The sequence below is a fragment of the Sinocyclocheilus grahami genome, unplaced genomic scaffold (assembly GCF_001515645.1).
Source record: "Sinocyclocheilus grahami isolate Dianchi unplaced genomic scaffold, SAMN03320097.WGS_v1.1 scaffold890.1, whole genome shotgun sequence".
NCBI lineage: Eukaryota > Metazoa > Chordata > Actinopteri > Cypriniformes > Cyprinidae > Sinocyclocheilus > Sinocyclocheilus grahami.
The window spans coordinates 106,699-127,303 of NW_015506069.1; the positions used below are offsets into that span (position 1 = coordinate 106,699).

General features: G+C 36.4%; 1 protein-coding gene across 1 annotated transcript in view; it reads right to left on the minus strand.

Moving 5' to 3' along the window:
- Window positions 1–20,605, minus strand: part of LOC107563820 (rho GTPase-activating protein 12-like) — a 39,676-nt gene that overhangs the window by 10,405 nt on the left and 8,666 nt on the right. The window contains exons 3-7 of the mRNA XM_016248786.1: window positions 7,965–8,222; window positions 7,483–7,614; window positions 2,503–2,601; window positions 2,140–2,259; window positions 547–630 (exon numbers count right to left, since the gene is read on the minus strand). Coding sequence (XP_016104272.1) covers window positions 547–630; window positions 2,140–2,259; window positions 2,503–2,601; window positions 7,483–7,614; window positions 7,965–8,222 — 693 coding nt within the window. The remainder of the gene's footprint in view (window positions 1–546; window positions 631–2,139; window positions 2,260–2,502; window positions 2,602–7,482; window positions 7,615–7,964; window positions 8,223–20,605) is intronic.

The following is a 20,605-nucleotide window of genomic DNA, read 5'->3' on the forward strand; positions in this document are numbered from 1 at the left end:
TCAATAGTAATCAATCACTGTACCTATTAATTCGGATCAATACCGGATATTATGTAATTCAGAAAGCATTACATACACTATATACCTCCATTTCAGGGGAAGCCAGGATATTCTATCTTTGCTGGAATTCTTAAAGTAAAAACCACCCATTCTAAATCTAGACAGGACTTGCTGATCATTTAATCAAAGAATGTGATTAATCACACAGGTGTAAAGCATTTATCGAATCATTAAAGAGTTCATTCAAAAATATAAATTCTGTCATCAGCTCAACTTTATGCTGCTCAAAACCATCCACTGAAGACAAAAGGTTGTGAGCAACATCAGCGTGTGCACATGATGACAGTTGAAATTTTATGGTGAACGATTCCTTCAAGAATAATACATTCATGTGCAATTTCTCATGCAGTTCAAAGACATATTGTACAGGATTTGTGCAGAAATCACTGTATATACTGAAATGAGTTGCAGTGGGTGAGAGTGTGCATGCAATCATCTCTGACGACGTGATTGGTTATTGGGATATAGGAGTGAGGCAACACTGACTTGTGGCCTATAAGGGTGAGAGCGGAAGGTGCTTTTGCGGTGCGGGGGTAAGGTTTGCCGGTCCTTGATGGATTTCTGTTTTAACTTCAGTCAAACATAAAGCACATGTAAACATCATCACCAAAATCAGGATGGGAGTCATTCACATCACTATAACCAAAAGAACTGTGTTCATTTTAACCAGACCAGCATTTGACAGTGCTTGTAAATATAATCACCCCTAAGCAGTTTCATGATGACACAAAACCTAATGAATTATTTAAATCATAGTCAAGCTTTTAACATATTTGATTAAATAAATAAATAAAATATATACTGATATTACCGGCAGAAGTTAGAAGCTTGTAGTAAAACTTGTAGAAGAAACAGATGTAGCAGTTAGATAAACTAAAATATCAGCTGTTTCAGCTATCAGCTTAAAGGGTTAGTTCACCCAAAAATGAAAATTAGCCCATACATTACTCACCCTCAAGTCATCCTAGGTGTATATGACTTTCTTCTTTCAGACGAATCCAGTCGGAGCTATATTAAAAATTGTCTTTGATCTTTCAAGCTGTTTCATGGTATTCAGCGGGTGTTGCATGCTTCAGTTCAAAACAAATTAAATAAAAAGCTCCCATCCATAAAAAAAAGGGGGGGGGGGGGGGGGAAAAAAGGCCGGGGGGGGGTGAACAAAGGCCTTCTGTAGCGAATCAATGCGTCTTTGTAAGAGAAATATACATATTCAAAACGTAATAAACACTTTAATGTAGCTTGCGCTCACTCAGTTCCGGGCGGATGACGTATGAGGTCAGCTTTGCGCATGCGCCGCTCAGAAGTGACGCACGCAGAAACGCAGCGGAGAGATCAAAACAAAACAACGGTCACTAATTAGAAGTACAAAATTAGGATTTGTAAAGAAGAATGTCGGAGGATTTCGATATAAGCCAAGTTTTCTTTTGCTAATGTAAGGAAACTTTGCTTCCTTTGCTCCTGTAAACAAACGTTGGTTTTCACGAGACTCACTGGCGCATGTGCAAAGCTGACCTCCGAGGTCATTCGCCTGGAACTGCTTCCCTTTACAACAGTGAGCGCAAACTACATTAAAGTGATTATTACATTTTGAATATGGATATTTTTCTTACAAAAACACATCGATTCGCTACAGAAGTCCTTTGTTCACTCCTCGGAGCCGTGTGAGCCACTTTTTTTTAATGGATGGGCACTTTTTATTTAACTTGTTTTGAACTGAAGCATGCAACATCTGCTGAGTGCCATGAAACAGTTTGAAAGATCAAAGACCATTTTTAATATCTGAAAGTCTGAAAGAAGAAAGTCATATACACCTAGGATGACTTGAGAGCAAGTAATTTATGGGCTAATTTTCATTTTTGGGTGAACTAACCCTTTAAGCACTGGGTGAAACAAATCTTCATAAACTGAAAAATAAGAGTTTAACCACTAAATGAAGATAAAACCATCTTAAAACTGTGTTTGATTATTTGTTTCATTAAGCTTGCCATTTGTATTGAATTTGAGCAGTTTCATTATGCATGCTGTTATTGCCTCGTGTGCAGTAGGATGATGCCTCTTTGTATGCATATGCATGTGTACCTTGTCATTGGACTCGTGTAAATATACGCTGTGTCTCGTCCTGATAGGAATGGAATCAGGCAGTCTCCGGTCAAGACTACGAGTTTTGTGCACATCTTGTAGCAGAGCTGAGTGGTTAGACTAAAATAGGTGGAACAAGAAAAGGCAAGATTATTAGGACTGATAATGAGGTATGTCAGGGAAACAAACTGAAATACTCTCAAACTGTGTAGATGCACACACAGACACACACTTTTAATTAAGCACTGCACAGGGCACTGAAACCAGGATTAGTAGGTTTTAATAAACCAAATTGAAAGGGATTTCTGGGATTTCCTGACAAGATATTTTAATGCTGATAAGCACCTGAATCTGTTGTCTCACCTGTGATTTGAGACTGATTTTAGGAAGTTCCCACTCAGATCTGGAGCCATCTGCGCTGTAGTAATACAGCCGGCCTCGCTCGTCTTTGTGTCTCAACCACTATATACATATACAAAAAAAGCCTTGTAAGGCAGGTTTTGGGTTCACTTGGACTCTGATTCCTTTTCCGACACAAAGGCATATCTAAAGCCACCCTTCCACTATATCCAACATTCAAGTACAATTGCCGCATTTCGCCTCCTATTGACAATCATTGTAAAATGAATGTATGAATATATATTCATGATTAACGTATTAGTGCAAAAATATTTGTAATTCTCACCTTGCGCTAGGGTTGTGCCGATAGACGATAGTATCGTGTATCGATGATAGTCAGAGATAGACGATAGCAGATGTCTTTGTCGATAGTCAAGACGATATTAGGCTCATTCTCCTATTGATGTATTAAATAATAATAATAATAATTATTATTATTATTAGGCGGCCCATTATAATTTGTCTATTATTATCAAATTGCCCCACTTTTTCATTCAGCACTGTATTGCGCGCGCGCGCGCGCGTCAGATTTCACTGATCACGTGAAGAGAGGCGCTTTCAGGGCGAGCACGAAGGTGTGCTCCGTCCGAGGATTTGGTTTACAAACTACAGTAAAAGACCGCTTCTTAAACCAGAGAAGGTGAACATGTTGGTATTTTTGTGGAAAAAAAACATGCAAGTCCTGTCAGCGACAGCCAGTTTAGTTTTACTTTTCTTTTTGTTTTCGTTTTGAAAACTTGTTATCTTTGCTGTTTACCTCGCGTTAAATAATAATAATAATAATAATAATTATTATTATTATTAGGCGGCCCATTATAATTTGTCTATTATTATCAAATTGCCCCACTTTTTCATTCAGCACTGTATTGTGCGCGCGCGCGCGTCAGATTTCACTGATCACGTGAAGAGAGGTGCTTTCAGGGCGAGCACGAAGGTGTGCTCCGTCCGAGGATTTGGTTTACAAACTACAGTAAAAGACCGCTTCTTAAACCAGAGAAGGTGAACATGTTGTTATTTTTGTGGAAAAAAACATGCAAGTCCTGTCAGCGACAGCCAGTTTAGTTTTAGTTTTCTTTTTGTTTTCGTTTTGAAAACTTGTTATCTTTGCTGTTTACCTCGCGTTACGCTATGGAGGCTTTCCTCATTTATTTTATTATTATCATTATTTATTTGATTCCTCAGTGTTTGTTAAACATTCTGTAATTTATTAGTCGATATATACAGAATGTGATGTATTCTATGCCATGCCTCGTCTTATTCGTTTTTGTTAATAAAGGTTATGTAAGCTAGTTTTTTGTTATTGTAGCCTACTGTTTTACAGTTGTTGTGCTTTTTAATTAGGAATAACAATAAATCCATTTTTTGTTTTAGTCTTAAAAAGTGAAAGGTGTATAGACATAAGCAAAACAGACAATTATCTTTTCTTGTAAAACGTGACACCAAGATCACGAATTTGAAAGTGCGCGAAAAGAGGAATTCCTGTTCACAATTTAAATAAAAAATAATACTACTGATGAAAAAGAACGGGTTGAATGTTGAACACTTTCGTTACCATATAACTATAAACTATGATAAAAGTTAGGGATGCACGATATATCGGCCACCATATCGGTATCGGCCCATATCGGCTCATTTTTTCTGTTATCGGTATCGGCCTGATAAGAAAATTTGGCCGATATCTTAAAGCCGATAAATAATGCATTATTTAGCAAAAAAAAAATTGCGACCAAATTATGTGCTCGTGCGACCAACTGAGAAAGTTGCAAAAGAGTGGCCAGTGGGAAGAATGAGTCTAGAGCCCTGACATATGTGCAATATATTAACCAATCCCTCACTAACTGAGTTTAATGCCACAGTTATGTTAGAACGCATCTCATTCTTGTTTCTGTGGCGGTGAGTCAGGCTCATCATGGGGCGCGCAGTCCGGAGCGCTGTATGACTGATGTATCTGTTTAATTTAAATTTATTCCAAATATATTTATATTTTACTTACCTGTTTTAAATACTTTATATTTAACGTGTTCGTTTATGTCCAATATTTAGTGTTAAACTGTTGGTCTTTAAAATAAATCTACTTTTGACTTTCGTTGACTGATTTTACAGACCTTTTAGACTGATAACTTTCGTGCTCTAATGCGGCAAACTTGTCACAGGACACGCGGTCCTAATAGCGATGTATGACTTGTATCCGAATATATATGAAATAGCCATTTTAAATATTTTTGTATTTAACATGTTAGTTTATCAGTATGTTTGAAAGTATATTATTTAGATTCGTAGTGCTTCCATAGGATTCCTCTCTCTCTCGCGCTCGGTTTAAAACACCAAATAGTTATGAAATAGCCTATGACAAGTACAGAGTCTCTCTCTTGCCCCCACCCATGCACGATAATATCGTCTATCGGCGATCTCACTGACTGGCGATATGACGATTTGAAAAATGACCATATCCCCCAACACTACCTTGCGCGCATAGTTTTGATTAAAATACGTGTTGTTGTTGAGTGGTTGCATACAGTCTAGCCGCAAAAGTTCAAATATTTCATATAACGAAGCTTAAATTTTATTAGAAAATTTCACATAAACATTCCACACAGCTCATGTACTACTGCTCTCCATTGGACTTCCAATCTGTTGGAAACTGTTTGTCGGAGACAGTAAAAAGGTGGCTTCACAGAATGCAACATAAAGGAAGTTTTTAAAACGTAATGCATAAAAATGTAACAGACATGACAAGGGGTTTTAAAAAAAAAAAAACAGCATGCGAGGCCTGTAATGGCAATAAAAAACACACTCAACTAACAACTAATTCACAGCTTATTGAATGCACCAAATAAAGCAGCGCAAATAAAACTATCCCAAAAAAAAAAGTTCTGTGACTTTTCAACCACTGTGATCATCTCTAGATACACCGAATCAATGGTTTGGACAGGTCATACAATTTGTTAACCATAGAAATGAGGAAGTGTGGCCATGTAATAAAAACAATAAACAAGCCAGTTCAGGGTATAGAGTTCAGAGAATCATAGAGTTAAATTTAATACCTTTTAAGACCTTTTTTAAGACTCTTTCCATATATTTTAAGACCTCATCGCCACTCCAAGTTTTAACCGGTTACATCTGCGACACTTTAACTTACATTTAATATATATTGATTGTAAGATACTTTGTGATAATTCCTTATCAATAAAACATAATTCAGAAGGGGGGAATGAAGTACAAGAGAATTAATTGAGTGACTAACCAATGCAACCCAAGAAACAAGAATTATGGTGTGTTCACACCAGACGCGAAGCGAATATGCACATCGCATCACTCGCTCTAGATTACTTGCGGGATGTTTTTTGTGTCACTCGCGCAAATAAAAACAGCGCAATCAACCATGGTGGAGATAACTACAATCGCTGTTTGTACCTGTTGTCAAAAAGTCCCAAATACAATGGAAAGCCAAATGCAGACGTGTCTGGGTTCAAAGCACCATCCAGAGGAGGATGAATAACGTTAGGATCCTGTATTAATGTGTGTGTTACATTTTACTACTGTATATATACACTGATATTACTATTATTTTTATTATTGATAGCAGCATCTCTGTAACCATGCTAATAAAATACAACTACCACTACAACTGATTTTAATTGTTTTCTATGCTCCAGACCTATATAATAACAGACGGCTGCAATAATGCTCTCTTCTATTGTTTGATTCAACCAGACGTGCCTATAAGCTCTTCGCTGATTGGCTTGCGCGAGAATGCGTCAGGCGAATTTTCGCTCGAGTTGAAATTTTTGAACTTGCGCGTAAGACGCGATTGAGGCGAATATCTCGCATTCGCGGCAAACGCGTCGCGCCTTTCGCGTCATTCGCGTCGCCTGGCGCGAATTCGCCTCTATTCACGTCTTTGCATTGACTTTGTATGTAATCTAGTCGCGCGAATAATTAAATTCGCGTCTGGTGTGAACACACTGTTAGACCAATAAACAAAACAACTGACCAAACTTATTGAGGAGGGAAAATAAAGCTCTCCGAGCTAACGGGGCAATGAGTTCACACAGTATATTCAAACGATGTATTTGTCACATCAACTCTTATAACTGTCTGCAAACCATAGCTGTTTTGTGGAACACTTCTCATGACAAACATCTGACTGATCAGACAGTTTACCTGTGATTACGGAGTGCTTGATTTGATGCAGACTTGACAGAGTGTCAGTACTGCACCTGATCATGTCTGAATGATCATGGAAGGTAAAATAATGATCACAACTATTACATCATTTTAATTGTGCATCCCAAGCCCATGCCAGTAAAAAAAAAACAGCCCAAAGTAGCGCAATTACCATGTCCCAAATATAAAAATTGAATTTCCATCCCTAAAATACAAATTTTATAAAATACATTTTAAAATACATTTATCATAAACACAGCTCAAATGCTTCCTACTAGTGTGGCCCAAAACATTTAGCAGTTTTATGACAGGTAGAATGCAAAATGTTTCAGTACAAGCATTTCAACCAAATGTAATTAAAATTATATACAATATTAGAATGTTTGCCGGAGCGGATGGGAGCATGTGGTAATGGTCAGAAATTCAGCGAGAGCGGGATCAACAAGCCCAGCGCCATCACGCAGCAGCGCAGTCAGTCAGTGAGCGCCGTAACAGATTAAGTCAAATCTTGCGGGATTTCATAAATAAAATACACAACAAATATACATAATGAAAAGATGATACAAAAATGAATACCTTGGAAAATGGCATTAAAGACTTTTTAAGGGCCTTAATTTTCTCTAAATTTATTTATCAACTTTTAATACTTTTTAAGACATGCAGTCTTAAAAAGGACACCCTGCAGTTGTTGATCAAAAAGTTAGTTGTTTCTCCATTTGTGAGCTTGGTAAGACAAAAAAAGTCAACCATGAAAACACACTGAGTTTGTCTTTGTACCTTCTCATTAGTATAGTCAGACACATAGAGAGTGTGTCCATGCTCATCCATTTCCTCAGACCAGCCTCTAGGGGGCGAACCGTACTGGCTGTCTGATTGGCTGCTCAGACAGTTTTCGTCTGAGGACAGAACCTTCACCCATCCAATCACAAAAAAGCAAGACGAGTAGAAAGAAATATAGAGAGAAACAAAGTAAAAGAGTTAATTCAGAGAGGCAGACAAGGAAAAGAGAGATGAGAAATAAATCACCAGTCAGTCAATCAACCCTTCACCCAAAAGATAAGAGAAAATCAATTACACAGAATGCTTTGCATGCATATAAATATACAGCTTAGGTTGAGAAAGAGTTTAGCTATCCCATCATGCATTTACCAAGACCACAACAGATATTTTGTCCCTGATGAAGCCAATACATGCGTGTGTGTTTGTGCGTGCATGCATCACTGTCTGTTGTGTTGAGTCTAATCAGAGGGTGTGTGTACCTCAGTGTCAGTCATGTCTTGTTTCTCTTCTTTCCTGGTGAAGCTGTCCCGTGCCCGTGGGGGTTTCCAGGTCCTCTCCTGCGTGCTGCGGTTGTAGTAGAAGTGTCTGCCATTCTGGTCTTTGTGAGTCTCCCAGTCGCCATTGGTGTGGAGCGGAGAGGAGGACGGCAGTGGAGGAGTGGAGGACTGAGAGATCTTCAGCTCCTGTAGGTTTGTGTAGACCGGAGAGCCAGGCCTGCCCTGCCCTGAACCTAAAATCTGCATTACAAGAGAGAGAGACAATCGTTGTTAGAAATGGTTGTTTGATATAGCACAAATAATCAAGTAAAACTAAAATTGTAAAAAGCTTGCGATTAATACACTTACTAAACAAATTTAATGCAATGCAACAACAAAGGAGTTTTGTGGGCAGAGGAATAGTTTACAGAATTTTTACCAGATCTGGAATAAGGAGCAAATTAAACTAGACACAGAAACACAGAAGGTCCAGAAAGTCTTAAGGTTTAATTGGAGTGCCTAGCAACACTGTTTAAAAATCAGCCCTCTACGAACACCTTGGCAATTGAATCGCCATTGGCTAGTACATTTTTTAGTTTACTCGCCAGACTGATAAATATATATATGTTTGTTTCTAAAATGGCACAGTTTTATAAATATCTGAAAGTACACTCTTAACATCAGTCAGTCAAGCATTATAATATGATAATCAATATTACTTAATTTAAACTTGATAACCATGTATGAATGCATATTAGTAATTTTAACTGAACTTCAGACTGGTTGTGGTGCTTTTTTGGTCATTCAGTGTTTCTGTAAAAAAATTAAAAATATGGGTTAAAAAAATAACAAAACTACTGATAAGATAATAACGATATTTTAACGAATTTTACTAATAAGAACAATATAAAACGCACCAAGGATTAATGAGCTACTGGATTCATGAATATTAATCAGGTTGTGTGCGTTCGCTCGAACTGATTTGCTGAAATCAAAACAGGGACGATAATAGGTGAGCACAAGCCAATGAGATTGGCATTAGTTCCGCCCACTACCGGAGAAAGCGGAAGAATTGCAAAGGAACTCCATTATTTTGACAGCAAAATACAACAAAGAATATCGTTTACATGTAGCGCGTCAATTCTCTCTCTCCCTCTCTCGCTGCGTGTGTGTGAAACAAAGCGACGGCGAGTCATGCGCCTTCACACTAGAGTTTACGGTACGTTAAATACAGGTGCGTTGCACATCCATTCAGATGAACTGAAAAACAGCACAGATCGCTTTGCGGAGAGTGAAACTCTGAAGCGCTCAGTCAGAGTGTTCGGCGAGTGAAAATATATCGGAGCTAAACTTATACTTAGCCTCCAACTCACACACTGGCGAGTAAAATCTGAGAATGTATTAGCAATTGGCTAATATTAGACATCATTTAGTCACCCAGCGTGAAGATTTAGTCGCATAAGCGAGTGATTTACTCGCAATGTAGAGGGTTGAAAATGAAGGAATATAATCTACATATAATCTACTATATACATATACTGTATATATATATATATATATATATATATATATATATATATATATATATATATATATATATATATATATATATATATATCAGTGTTGTCACATGAAAAGATATAATAAAATATTTACAAAAATGTGAAGGGTGTACTCACTTCTGTGAGATACTGTGTGTGTGTGTGTATATATATATATATATATAATGTTTGCATCTGGACACATTTACTCTATTCCACCCTCTAGTAGTGCAGTATGACATAACAGAGAACTGAAGATGGATAAAATTAACTTATTCTGCTGCTTACAGGCTCAATTATTGTGACTTTATATGAAAATACAAGCTTAAACATGTTATTGTATAGAAACTGTATAAAAAAATCTACAGAAAACCGCAAACCATACTGACTTTGAAATACAATTATACCCTAAAATGTATTACATACATCATGTGCACACAGATTTTTCTCCATGTCAAAATTCCTGTTATCCAACCTGTTAAAGTTTCTGTTTTTCCAGATTTTTGACATATTTGCTTGTTTGAGCGAAGACCGAAAATTTGATTTTATGGCATCTGTGGCAGCTCAACTTTCGATGCATCCCTATTGCTCACAGGAACTGATTAGAATAGTATTTTATTCATGAGGGACATTATGATACTAAAACAATAGATAAGAGTCACAGTCAGAGGGAAACAGAGGGAACAGATTAGAGAGAGAGAATGAGACTGTCATTCATACCTGAAACTTATTTATAGAAGAACCTGCACAACTACATTCCAGATCCTTACAACACACAACTGAACTCACACTTATTTTACCACCAGGTCTCTCAACAAGATTAGATTAAAGGCATAAAAACAAAATCTGGATTATGAGGAATATGGCACAATAAAGCACACAGTACAGCTAAAAGCACTGAATAAAATGAGAAATCTCTAGTCTGAAACAGAGAGAGCTAAAGAGAGATGGAGGAAGTGAACGACTATGTCCAAACAGTGAACTCTACGGCTTGTCATTCAATCAAACCTGTTACACAACAGCCCCATGGGTAATTTAATTATGACAAAGGGCATTAATATAAGTGTGTGTGAGAGAGAAAGCTCTCTTGATATTTTTGCAAAGCTGTTGAAGGTTTTTTTTTTTATAAATTATAATGCAAGTGAAGTGAACCAGTCCAGTCCTAGCTTCCAAAGCCAAAGAATCCCAGCATCCATCACTGCACCATCTGAAACAAGGTAATGAGCTCACATAAATATGTGCATGATGAATCTGGATGGCACTTAACAGTTTAAGCCACAGAGGATAATGTCATCAGATTAGCGATTTGGGCTAAAGCGCACAAACACAAGCTAATGGTGTGGTGTGATCAAACTCAGACTTTTAAGGTCAAAAGGGTTTCTGCAGGATTTTTAAGCTCAAATGTAAGACCTTTTTAAGACCTGCACAAATAAAATTAATACCATATGAGCGGGGTAGGGCAATGTCTACAGTACCATATTAAACCATAAAATTACTGTAAAAAGAATAATTTACAGTTCAGATACAAGTGTTCACAAAAACAAAAAGTTTTATAAAATGATAAACTTTACATTTCAGCCTTTAAACCATTTTTAGAGTCAAAAGTATTAATTATTAACAACAAATTATTATATAAATTAAATAACAAATTAGGGGTTTGCGATATTAACAAAAAAATTATATCTTGATAATTTTCTGGGATCTTATCGATAATGCTATAGAGTGTGTTATCTTATATCTAATTGTGCTGACAGCTGACTCCTGAATTTTATATTCTGTGTGGTCAGTTCACATCAGTGATAGAAATTAATCAGTTTTATGGGCATTTTTAACTTTAAGCCATTTTTTCTAAAAGTGTGCACCATCTTTTGAGTCAAATTCTTGCATTTGGGCTGTTACCAAGCAAATGAAATAAGTATCAACAAAACTGATCTTTCCAATGCAGAGGAAACACAGAAGCTCATTTAGATGCATTTACACACTGTTTAATGCAGCTCTGAGGGACATATTTATAGAAGAACCTGCACAACTACATTCCAGATCCTTACAACACACAACTGAACTCACACTTATTTTACCACCAGGTCTCTCAACAAGATTAGATTAAAGGCATAAAAACAAAATCTGGATTATGAGGAATATGGCACAATAAAGCACACAGTACAGCTAAAAGCACTGAATAAAATGAGAAATCTCTAGTCTGAAACAGAGAGAGCTAAAGAGAGATGGAGGAAGTGAACGACTATGTCCAAACAGTGAACTCTACGGCTTGTCATTCAATCAAACCTGTTACACAACAGCCCCATGGGTAATTTAATTATGACAAAGGGCATTAATATAAGTGTGTGTGAGAGAGAAAGCTCTCTTGATATTTTTGCAAAGCTGTTGAAGGTTTTTTTTTTTATAAATTATAATGCAAGTGAAGTGAACCAGTCCAGTCCTAGCTTCCAAAGCCAAAGAATCCCAGCATCCATCACTGCACCATCTGAAACAAGGTAATGAGCTCACATAAATATGTGCATGATGAATCTGGATGGCACTTAACAGTTTAAGCCACAGAGGATAATGTCATCAGATTAGCGATTTGGGCTAAAGCGCACAAACACAAGCTAATGGTGTGGTGTGATCAAACTCAGACTTTTAAGGTCAAAAGGGTTTCTGCAGGATTTTTAAGCTCAAATGTAAGACCTTTTTAAGACCTGCACAAATAAAATTAATACCATATGAGCGGGGTAGGGCAATGTCTACAGTACCATATTAAACCATAAAATTACTGTAAAAAGAATAATTTACAGTTCAGATACAAGTGTTCACGAAAACAAAAAGTTTTATAAAATGATAAACTTTACATTTCAGCCTTTAAACCATTTTTAGAGTCAAAAGTATTAATTATTAACAACAAATTATTATATAAATTAAATAACAAATTAGGGGTTTGCGATATTAACAAAAAAATTATATCTTGATAATTTTCTGGGATCTTATCGATAATGCTATAGAGTGTGTTATCTTATATCTAATTGTGCTGACAGCTGACTCCTGAATTTTATATTCTGTGTGGTCAGTTCACATCAGTGATAGAAATTAATCAGTTTTATGGGCATTTTTAACTTTAAGCCATTTTTTCTAAAAGTGTGCACCATCTTTTGAGTCAAATTCTTGCATTTGGGCTGTTACCAAGCAAATGAAATAAGTATCAACAAAACTGATCTTTCCAATGCAGAGGAAACACAGAAGCTCATTTAGATGCATTTACACACTGTTTAATGCAGCTCTGAGGGACATTAAATACTTTAACCTGCAGTTACAAATGCATAAATAATGTTTTGATATTTTAAACATAAAACATTGAAAACTAATGTTTTAAATTATTTAAAAAATGAAAAGGTACCTTAAATGTGAAACTAAACCCGCCAGTAGGTGGCAGCAAGTCACTGTTAAGTGAGTCATTGCGATTGAACCGAATCTATTCATGGTTGAATCAAACTGTTTATTCATTCAGGAACAAAACACTGTCTGTTGCTCAGAGACGCAAAACAGTGCTGTGACTGTGTTTGGAATGATTTTTGTTGGAGAAATAGAGCAAAAATATGGTGTCTAAAATTAATGGTGTCTCTTAATATTAACTTCTTGTTTACTGAACTGTTGTAGAAAAATTAATATTACATTTGTAATCATGCTGACTTTTGGAGAAAAAACGGCACACTTTGTGTGATATTAACTATATGAAATTATATAAATATATAAATTTTCTGCCCCATATCTTGAATTATGTGATAATTCTTAATGCATTTTAATAGACTGATTAATGCAGTGAAAGAACACACTATAAATGCACACGTCTAGTCTAACCTGCTAGACTTCATCACATAATGTATGCGCGCATTCTGTAGGTGTTTTGTTTGTTTTTCGCAATATACTCGATAATATCAAATCGCATATCCTTAAAACAGCAATTATGATATTATATCACAGACCATATATATCGCACACCCCTATACGGTTTAGATTTTTAGAATGCACTGTCTTCTTATCGATCTACCAGTTCACATTTAAAGCTTGCAGGGTAAAAACATGGGTCGATTTTCGCATTGGTCTGAACTCTGAACAAAACAACAGTATTATTGAAAATGCTGACAGCAGGTGGAGCGTTTGGTAGAAATATAACCGTTTTCCCGGTAACGGCAGAACACAAAGCAGTGCAGCACCGGACTTTGAACGTGCAGCGCTCGTGTTTAATCAATGAAATCATAGCCTTTTGAAGTTTAATCGTCACATTCAGCCATATCGCAATTCTGGTCTTTCTGTCCCCAAATTTAAGACCTCTTGAAATCATAATTAAGACTTTCTTGTACAATGTAAAAAGTAAATGTATTACTTTTTAAGACCCACGGAAACCCTGGTTCAACGAGAGAGGAAAAAACATGGAGAACCTATACCCGATATCCCCAAAATAATCATGTGATCACAATGATAATGTAATGCCTTCATATACAAGACTTCATCAACAACTGTACTGAAAATTAAAGTAAAGGCAGTCTGTGTCAAAGAGAAAGAGTCTTCATAGTTAATCATAGTTAACAATCATAAGCACTAGTTTCAGGCTGCTGGGGCCAACAGGCTCATAGCAGTGATGACGTGTTGGCCAAGACGACGCCACAAAATCCGTATTTCAATTATCTTTGGCTCTTTAATTAATACTAGTGTGCACTGAATAGTTTATCAAAATATGATACAACTTTCATTAAGGATAATCACAGGTTAACAGCTAATATAAGAAGTAACATTTCCATAACTAATGAAAAACATTCAAGTAATAGTGAATGCTAACAATGTCACACAACTGAGAACTAATGGTAATACTGCTAGTAGCTAATCTCTCACTAAAACCGGACCCAACCAATTACGCCGTCTCACATATGCTGTGGGTGGGATTATGTAATGGCTTGGAGAAAGAGTAAACATTTTAAAAAGGACACTGTGGAAAAACAATTTTTTTTTTAAACAAAACCACTGAATGTGTTTGAGTCAAAATAAGTGATGGTACAGCCTGGGGCAAAGAAAACAAAAATCATCCAACTAGCTTCCACAATGGAAACTCACCAATAAAGCATTTTACATACACTGAATAACAATCAGGAGACAAAACAAATATGTATAACAATGACAACAATAGACACCCAAAGAAAACAAGCAATATATAAACATATGAACACAAACACAAAGAATAGCACATCAAGAGAGAACCAAATTTTAGTTTAAACTAAAGAAATAGTTCATCCAAACATAAAATGGATAGTATTCCGTCCATAATATTGCTTTCTCCAATTAAAAAGTATTCTTATCTGAATCAGGAGAGAAATATGCACAGATCAAGCTTCTGACTTCATAAGATGTTAATTGATGAACTGGAGTCGTGTGGATCATTGTGATGTATTTATCAGCTGTTTGAACTCATTCTGATGGCACCAATTCACTACAGAGGATTCATTGTTGAGCAAGTGAAGTAATCTAAATTTGTCCAAATCTGTTAAGAATCAAACAAATCTACATCTTAAATGGCCTGAGTGAGAGTAAATATTCAGCAAAATTTCATTTTCAGGAGAACTATGTCTTTAATTAACAAAACTGACCTGATAATTCAAAACAAAATTAGATATTAGAAGGGAAAGCATCAAGAAACCAGCTTGGTGTTGAGAGACGTGTAGATAGCGCCAGCAGGTGGCGCAGTGCTGACCCTGTATGCGTGTAGATCCTCAATATTGAGAGCTGGGGACTAGGCCTTCAGATGACATATCAATCATGACTCCTCACATGCCAATCAATGGGCCATACATTACTTGAAGATTTGATTATGCCTTCCTAAAATTTGCCCATCACTTACTGGCTGATGTCCCCACCCCTGTTCAAAAGTTGATCTGTGCTTTTGTCTGACTCACTGAGGTTTCATCAATGTGAAGGTGTAGTCAGTCACCATTGTGAAGCACTTATGATGCATGAATGTATACTTTACTTGATCATTTACTAAAGAAAAAAATGAACCTGCAGGTTTGATTTGACATGCAACAGCAAAGACACCACGTGTATTATCTTATCTTTGTAGTATTTTACACATGACAAATTCTGGTATAAAAGCATTTCTTAGCTTTAGAAGCTTTAAGTGAACATTTTATGATTTATTTATAATTGGAGCCAAAAGAAGACGTTTTCACAGCACTGAATTATGTGTATGTGAGCGAGTAGAAGACTGCTGGAATGAGGAAGCGTATGTGAAGTCGCAGCATGTCAGAACAGAATCCCTGGAAAGCAGAAGAGAGCAAAGCTAACTCCGTTTCTCCCTCTCGTTACCTCTAACTACCTCTCGTAGCCCCCACTTCTTTCTCTACCTCTATATAAAAGAAAAACTCCTTCTATTTCTCTTTTTATAACCTATATAACTCCCTCTCTTAGCCTTTCTAACCCTATTCTAACTCTTACTGCTATTACAAATATGTGCATATTTGTACTGCTAAAGCATTTATAGCTAAGCTGAAGAAACAAAAGGGAAATTAAAGAGGTCATATGACGTTGCTAAAAAAAAAACATTATTTTGTGTATTTGGTGTAATGCAATGTTTATGCGGTTTAAGAAAAAAAACACATTATTTTCCACATAAATGTACATTATTGTTGCTACTCTATGCCCTGACCGTTCTGAAACGGGTTGATTTTTACAAAGCTCATCGTTCTTAAAAGCGAGGTGTACGCTGATTGGCCAGCTATCCAGTGCGTTGTGATTGGCTGAATGCCTCAAGCGTGTGACGGAATTGTTACGCCCCTTACCATACTGTGATGCCGTGTCCCGGCACGACGAGAAAAAACAAGTAAAACCCACAATAAATGAGGCATTTGTTGCATCCAGTGGGGACATAATTACTGATTATGACTTATATTGTCTTTTTACTGTCTTTTTATGCGTTGCGTTGCATATCGCACTGCGTAAACATAAAACCATGTCTGCATTTGTGATCAGAGAAGTGACAAACAACAAGCGCTTCTCTACACTGCTCAAAACTCGCGTTTGAATCATCAGTGGCAAATCCTTTAAATATGAAAACGTACTTACAGGCTGTGAGTCAGAATCACCAGACTGTTCTTGCAAAGTTGGAATTGCCCCACTATAGAAACAGACACCGGCATTGTAGGCTACTCTCCCAGGAAACAGTCCTTGTCCTCCATAAAATGCGCTGCACACATCTGAATATTTGGGTTGAACTGTTCCGGAACAGTGTTGTAAATACAACTTAACCACTGATTTCTAGTTGTGTCCTCTTTTGGAAGACCAAACAAAGTAGTTTCGCTTTCACAACGAAACACACAGCGTCTCCACAACATGGCGGTGGCAGCAACAGCGAGAATCAAAGTTACGCCTTCTTTCTTTGCGTGAACATTTGGGCGGCGTTATGCAAATCTTCCCACATCGTGACGTAGACATGTGGGGATGTGTTAGAACGAGCCATTTTAGGTAGGCGTGGTTGACTCTTAACTTTTATAAAGAATATCTCTTTGGATTTGAGACTTTAGTCTTTGCAACTTTACAGATCTTCTTTAAGCACAAAGAGTTTGAACCACTCCAAAGAGAAAGGAAAAATTGAAATCGCATCATATAGCCCCTTTAAATTAGGAAAAAGAAAAATGCATAATATATAATATACACAGTGATTGACAAAAAAGGGTTAATGGGTGACTTACAAACTGTTAGAAATAAACAAATAAAAGCATGAATCATATTAAAATAAGAGCATTTTGAAATGTAAGACTCATTCTTCCATTATTTCAACTTCACATTGTCATCATTTCCCCCTTATTCCACTCCACGGCACTGTCTCTGACATGAGGAGACTCCACATCTCAAATCAGCAGAACACTGTGTGCCAACATTCCTTAAAGACACAGACGTGTGTGTTTCTGTGCCGCTCTCTAATAGGCACGCACCCAAAACACAAAAGAATGAGGAAATCAAAGAAAGAGATGTTCAAAAGAAGAAAAAGCAATTATAAAGGGAGAGAGAAAAAGAATGAGAGTGAGAGTAAAGATGGAAGAAAAGCATTTGAATAACACCCTAAAAACACAGTAAACCAAAGTCTAAATCACTAGACTAGGTTAGTGTTCCCTTTGTTTTCTGTATGCTCATGTCGCTTACAGTTCTCTGATTTTAGTGTTGTTTGCAATGTTGCAACGTACTTGGCAATATTTTAAAGATATCATTATTTTAGGTATTTTACATGGCCTGTTATTGGAGTAGTGTCACCTGGGTGGGAGTTTTAACTCATTCACTGGGAATAACAAATCATTGAGCGGATGCAGAGTCATATAGACTGGGGGAATCCCCCCCATCTCCTCACCCTCTGAATATTATGTATCATAATGTAACTACGTGTAAGCGTTTTTGGCGGTTTTTGCTTGGAAGACCAGCTGTATTTTTCTAGCATTCAAATAACAATGGATAAACCTGAAAAGATAGGAGGATTGGAGATGAATTTCAATAACAAATAAGGCAGAAAATGTGCAAACTTTTAAATCGACACCTGCCACCGTGTATTTTGTTATCTGTGATCCCTCTTTGAGTGTTTTAAAAGCTGATTGGGGGGGTCATATGTCAGCATACCCGGTTAAAAAAGTCATTGTGTTTTTCTTTTATGTGTTTGTCAGTTTAATGTCGCAGAGACTTATTAATTCAAAGTATTTAAATCCAAACAGTGACTTGACCGAAATTATATATACACTAATATATATAATTAAGGTAGTTCATTTGTAGTGAGTTCTTCCATTTTTTTCCTGCCAGCTGTTTATAGATTATGAACTATATATTAACTAATAATCAAATCTGTAATATTTACAGACAAGTGATGTCCATATGAAGAGAGAGGCCATCCTCAGAGCTCTTTGTATCTACCTTGGTGACGATGAGAGATCCCTGGTGAAGGAATACATGGTGAGTGTTTGGATTAGGGCTGCACGATAAATCGCATGCGATATTTAACGCGCATCTTGTCAGAAAGCCGGTTCTGTGATCAGCAGTAAATCTCCATCATGTGCGTGCTTTCACATTGAGCAGCATTAACTACACAGAGCCGTTGTTCACTGACGAGCTGCGCAAAAAATCTCGCAAATATGAACGTGGTTTTGCGCAGCTCATCAGTAAACAACGGCTCTGTAGTTAATGCTGCTCAATGTGAAAGCATGCACGTGATGGAGATTTACCGCTGATTACAGAACCGGCTTTCTGCCCTAGTTTGGATCATAAAGTAATACTTCATTCAAAAGTTGAATAGACATTTATTGGCAAGAAAAAGTATGGGAGACCTTGTAATTGATAATTAGGGCTGTGACGGTGAGGAAATTTTCCCATCAAAATTTTCCAAAATCGACATGTGACAAAACCCATTAATACCGGTTTCACCGTGGGGGCAGGGGCGTTCCCTCTTTTCCTCGCTTTTAAACAGCTTGTAAAAGCGGCGTGCGCATTTTACTTTCACTTTCAAATAGCGGCAATTCGGCTAAAGCAATTGTTCGTTTGAATTTTCCCCCTTTTAAATAGCTTAAGTGCTGTGCGCATTTTACTTTCACTTTCGAATTAGTGGCAATTCGGCATCAATTGCTTGAATGCAACAACAAAATACAACGTCAAACTCACTTTAGCCTATATATAAAACATAGAACTTTTATTAACAAAACAAATAAAAATACACCATGCTATAGGGCAGGCTATTGCCTAATATAAAATAACAAATAACTCACATAAAGTTGAAATAGGTATACAAAACTGGAAATAAGTAAACGTGTATAACATATAACCAAATAAATAAGAAACATAGAACGTTTATTAGCAAAACTAATAAGAAGGCTTCGAGGTACGGCATTGTTACGGGGCTGACAAGACGTGAGAATCCATGTGCAAGCTTTTTTTTTTTTTTTTTAGTACCATTAAAATTGAGTTAAATTTAAAAAGTCTTACAAAATTACTTTATATTATTTAATTAAATAATAAACAATCATTACAAAGCAGTTTCGGTTTTCGGCCAACTGCATCCAGAATTTCCGGTTTCCGTTTCGGCCCAGAATTTTCATTCATCTAGATGTAAGACTACATGTTTTATTTAATTTAATTTAAATTTAACAGTAATTTACTTTCAAATGCCCCAATTGCTGAAGGGTCTGCACAACTTTAAAGTACAATTTCAAGTTACACTGTTCAAAATACCTGTAGTAGCACAGCAGTGCATACCTGTTGACATTTAATTAAGGTGGACTAGATTAGATTGTAATACAAGTAGTTGAGTTTGCCAGGTGCATACAACATTTATGATTGGTTTTAATGAAAGTGTTGGTCAGTTTGTCTGCTTGACAATCCCATTTTGCACTGCAACAATAAAACTGAAGCGAGAGAAACAAACTGAGAAATGTTTATTTTTAGTTAAAACAGATGTTGTCAAAGTTTTCCTTTGGGGACATAATTTGAAGTTGGAAAAAGGTAATAAATTGCAATATATCGCAGAATATCTCAATATATTTAAAATCGCAATAATATTGTATCGTGACATAAGTATCGTGATAATATCGTATCGTGAGGCCTCTGGTGATTCCCACCCCTAATATATATATATATATATATATATATATATATATAAAAAGGAAGGAGGTGTTCTTGGAGACTACGATGATATTGGAATCATTGCACTGTTTTAATGATTCACAAACAAACGTAATGTTGCCTGTTTCCACATGAATTTTTTTTATTAATTTTTGTGCAATGTTAAGTTCGCACTACTGTTTTTAACATTTATGCAGTTTTAGCATTGTTGTTTTAATGATTCACATTGTGGCCTCTTTCCACCTGTGAATTTTTGTTTTTTATTTTGTGAATGTGCAATGTTAAGTTTTAAACATTAGTACCCACAAAGAAACTGTTATTGAACATGCACCTGATTTGATGACATTCAAGATAAGTTTAAAACATTAAACTTACTACTGTCTGTATTTGCAAAGCCATTTAAGGATCTCTCCTTCAGAATTTTTTTTTTGAGGTAAGTGGTTGCAAACAATTTATTTTAAAATGTTGAAA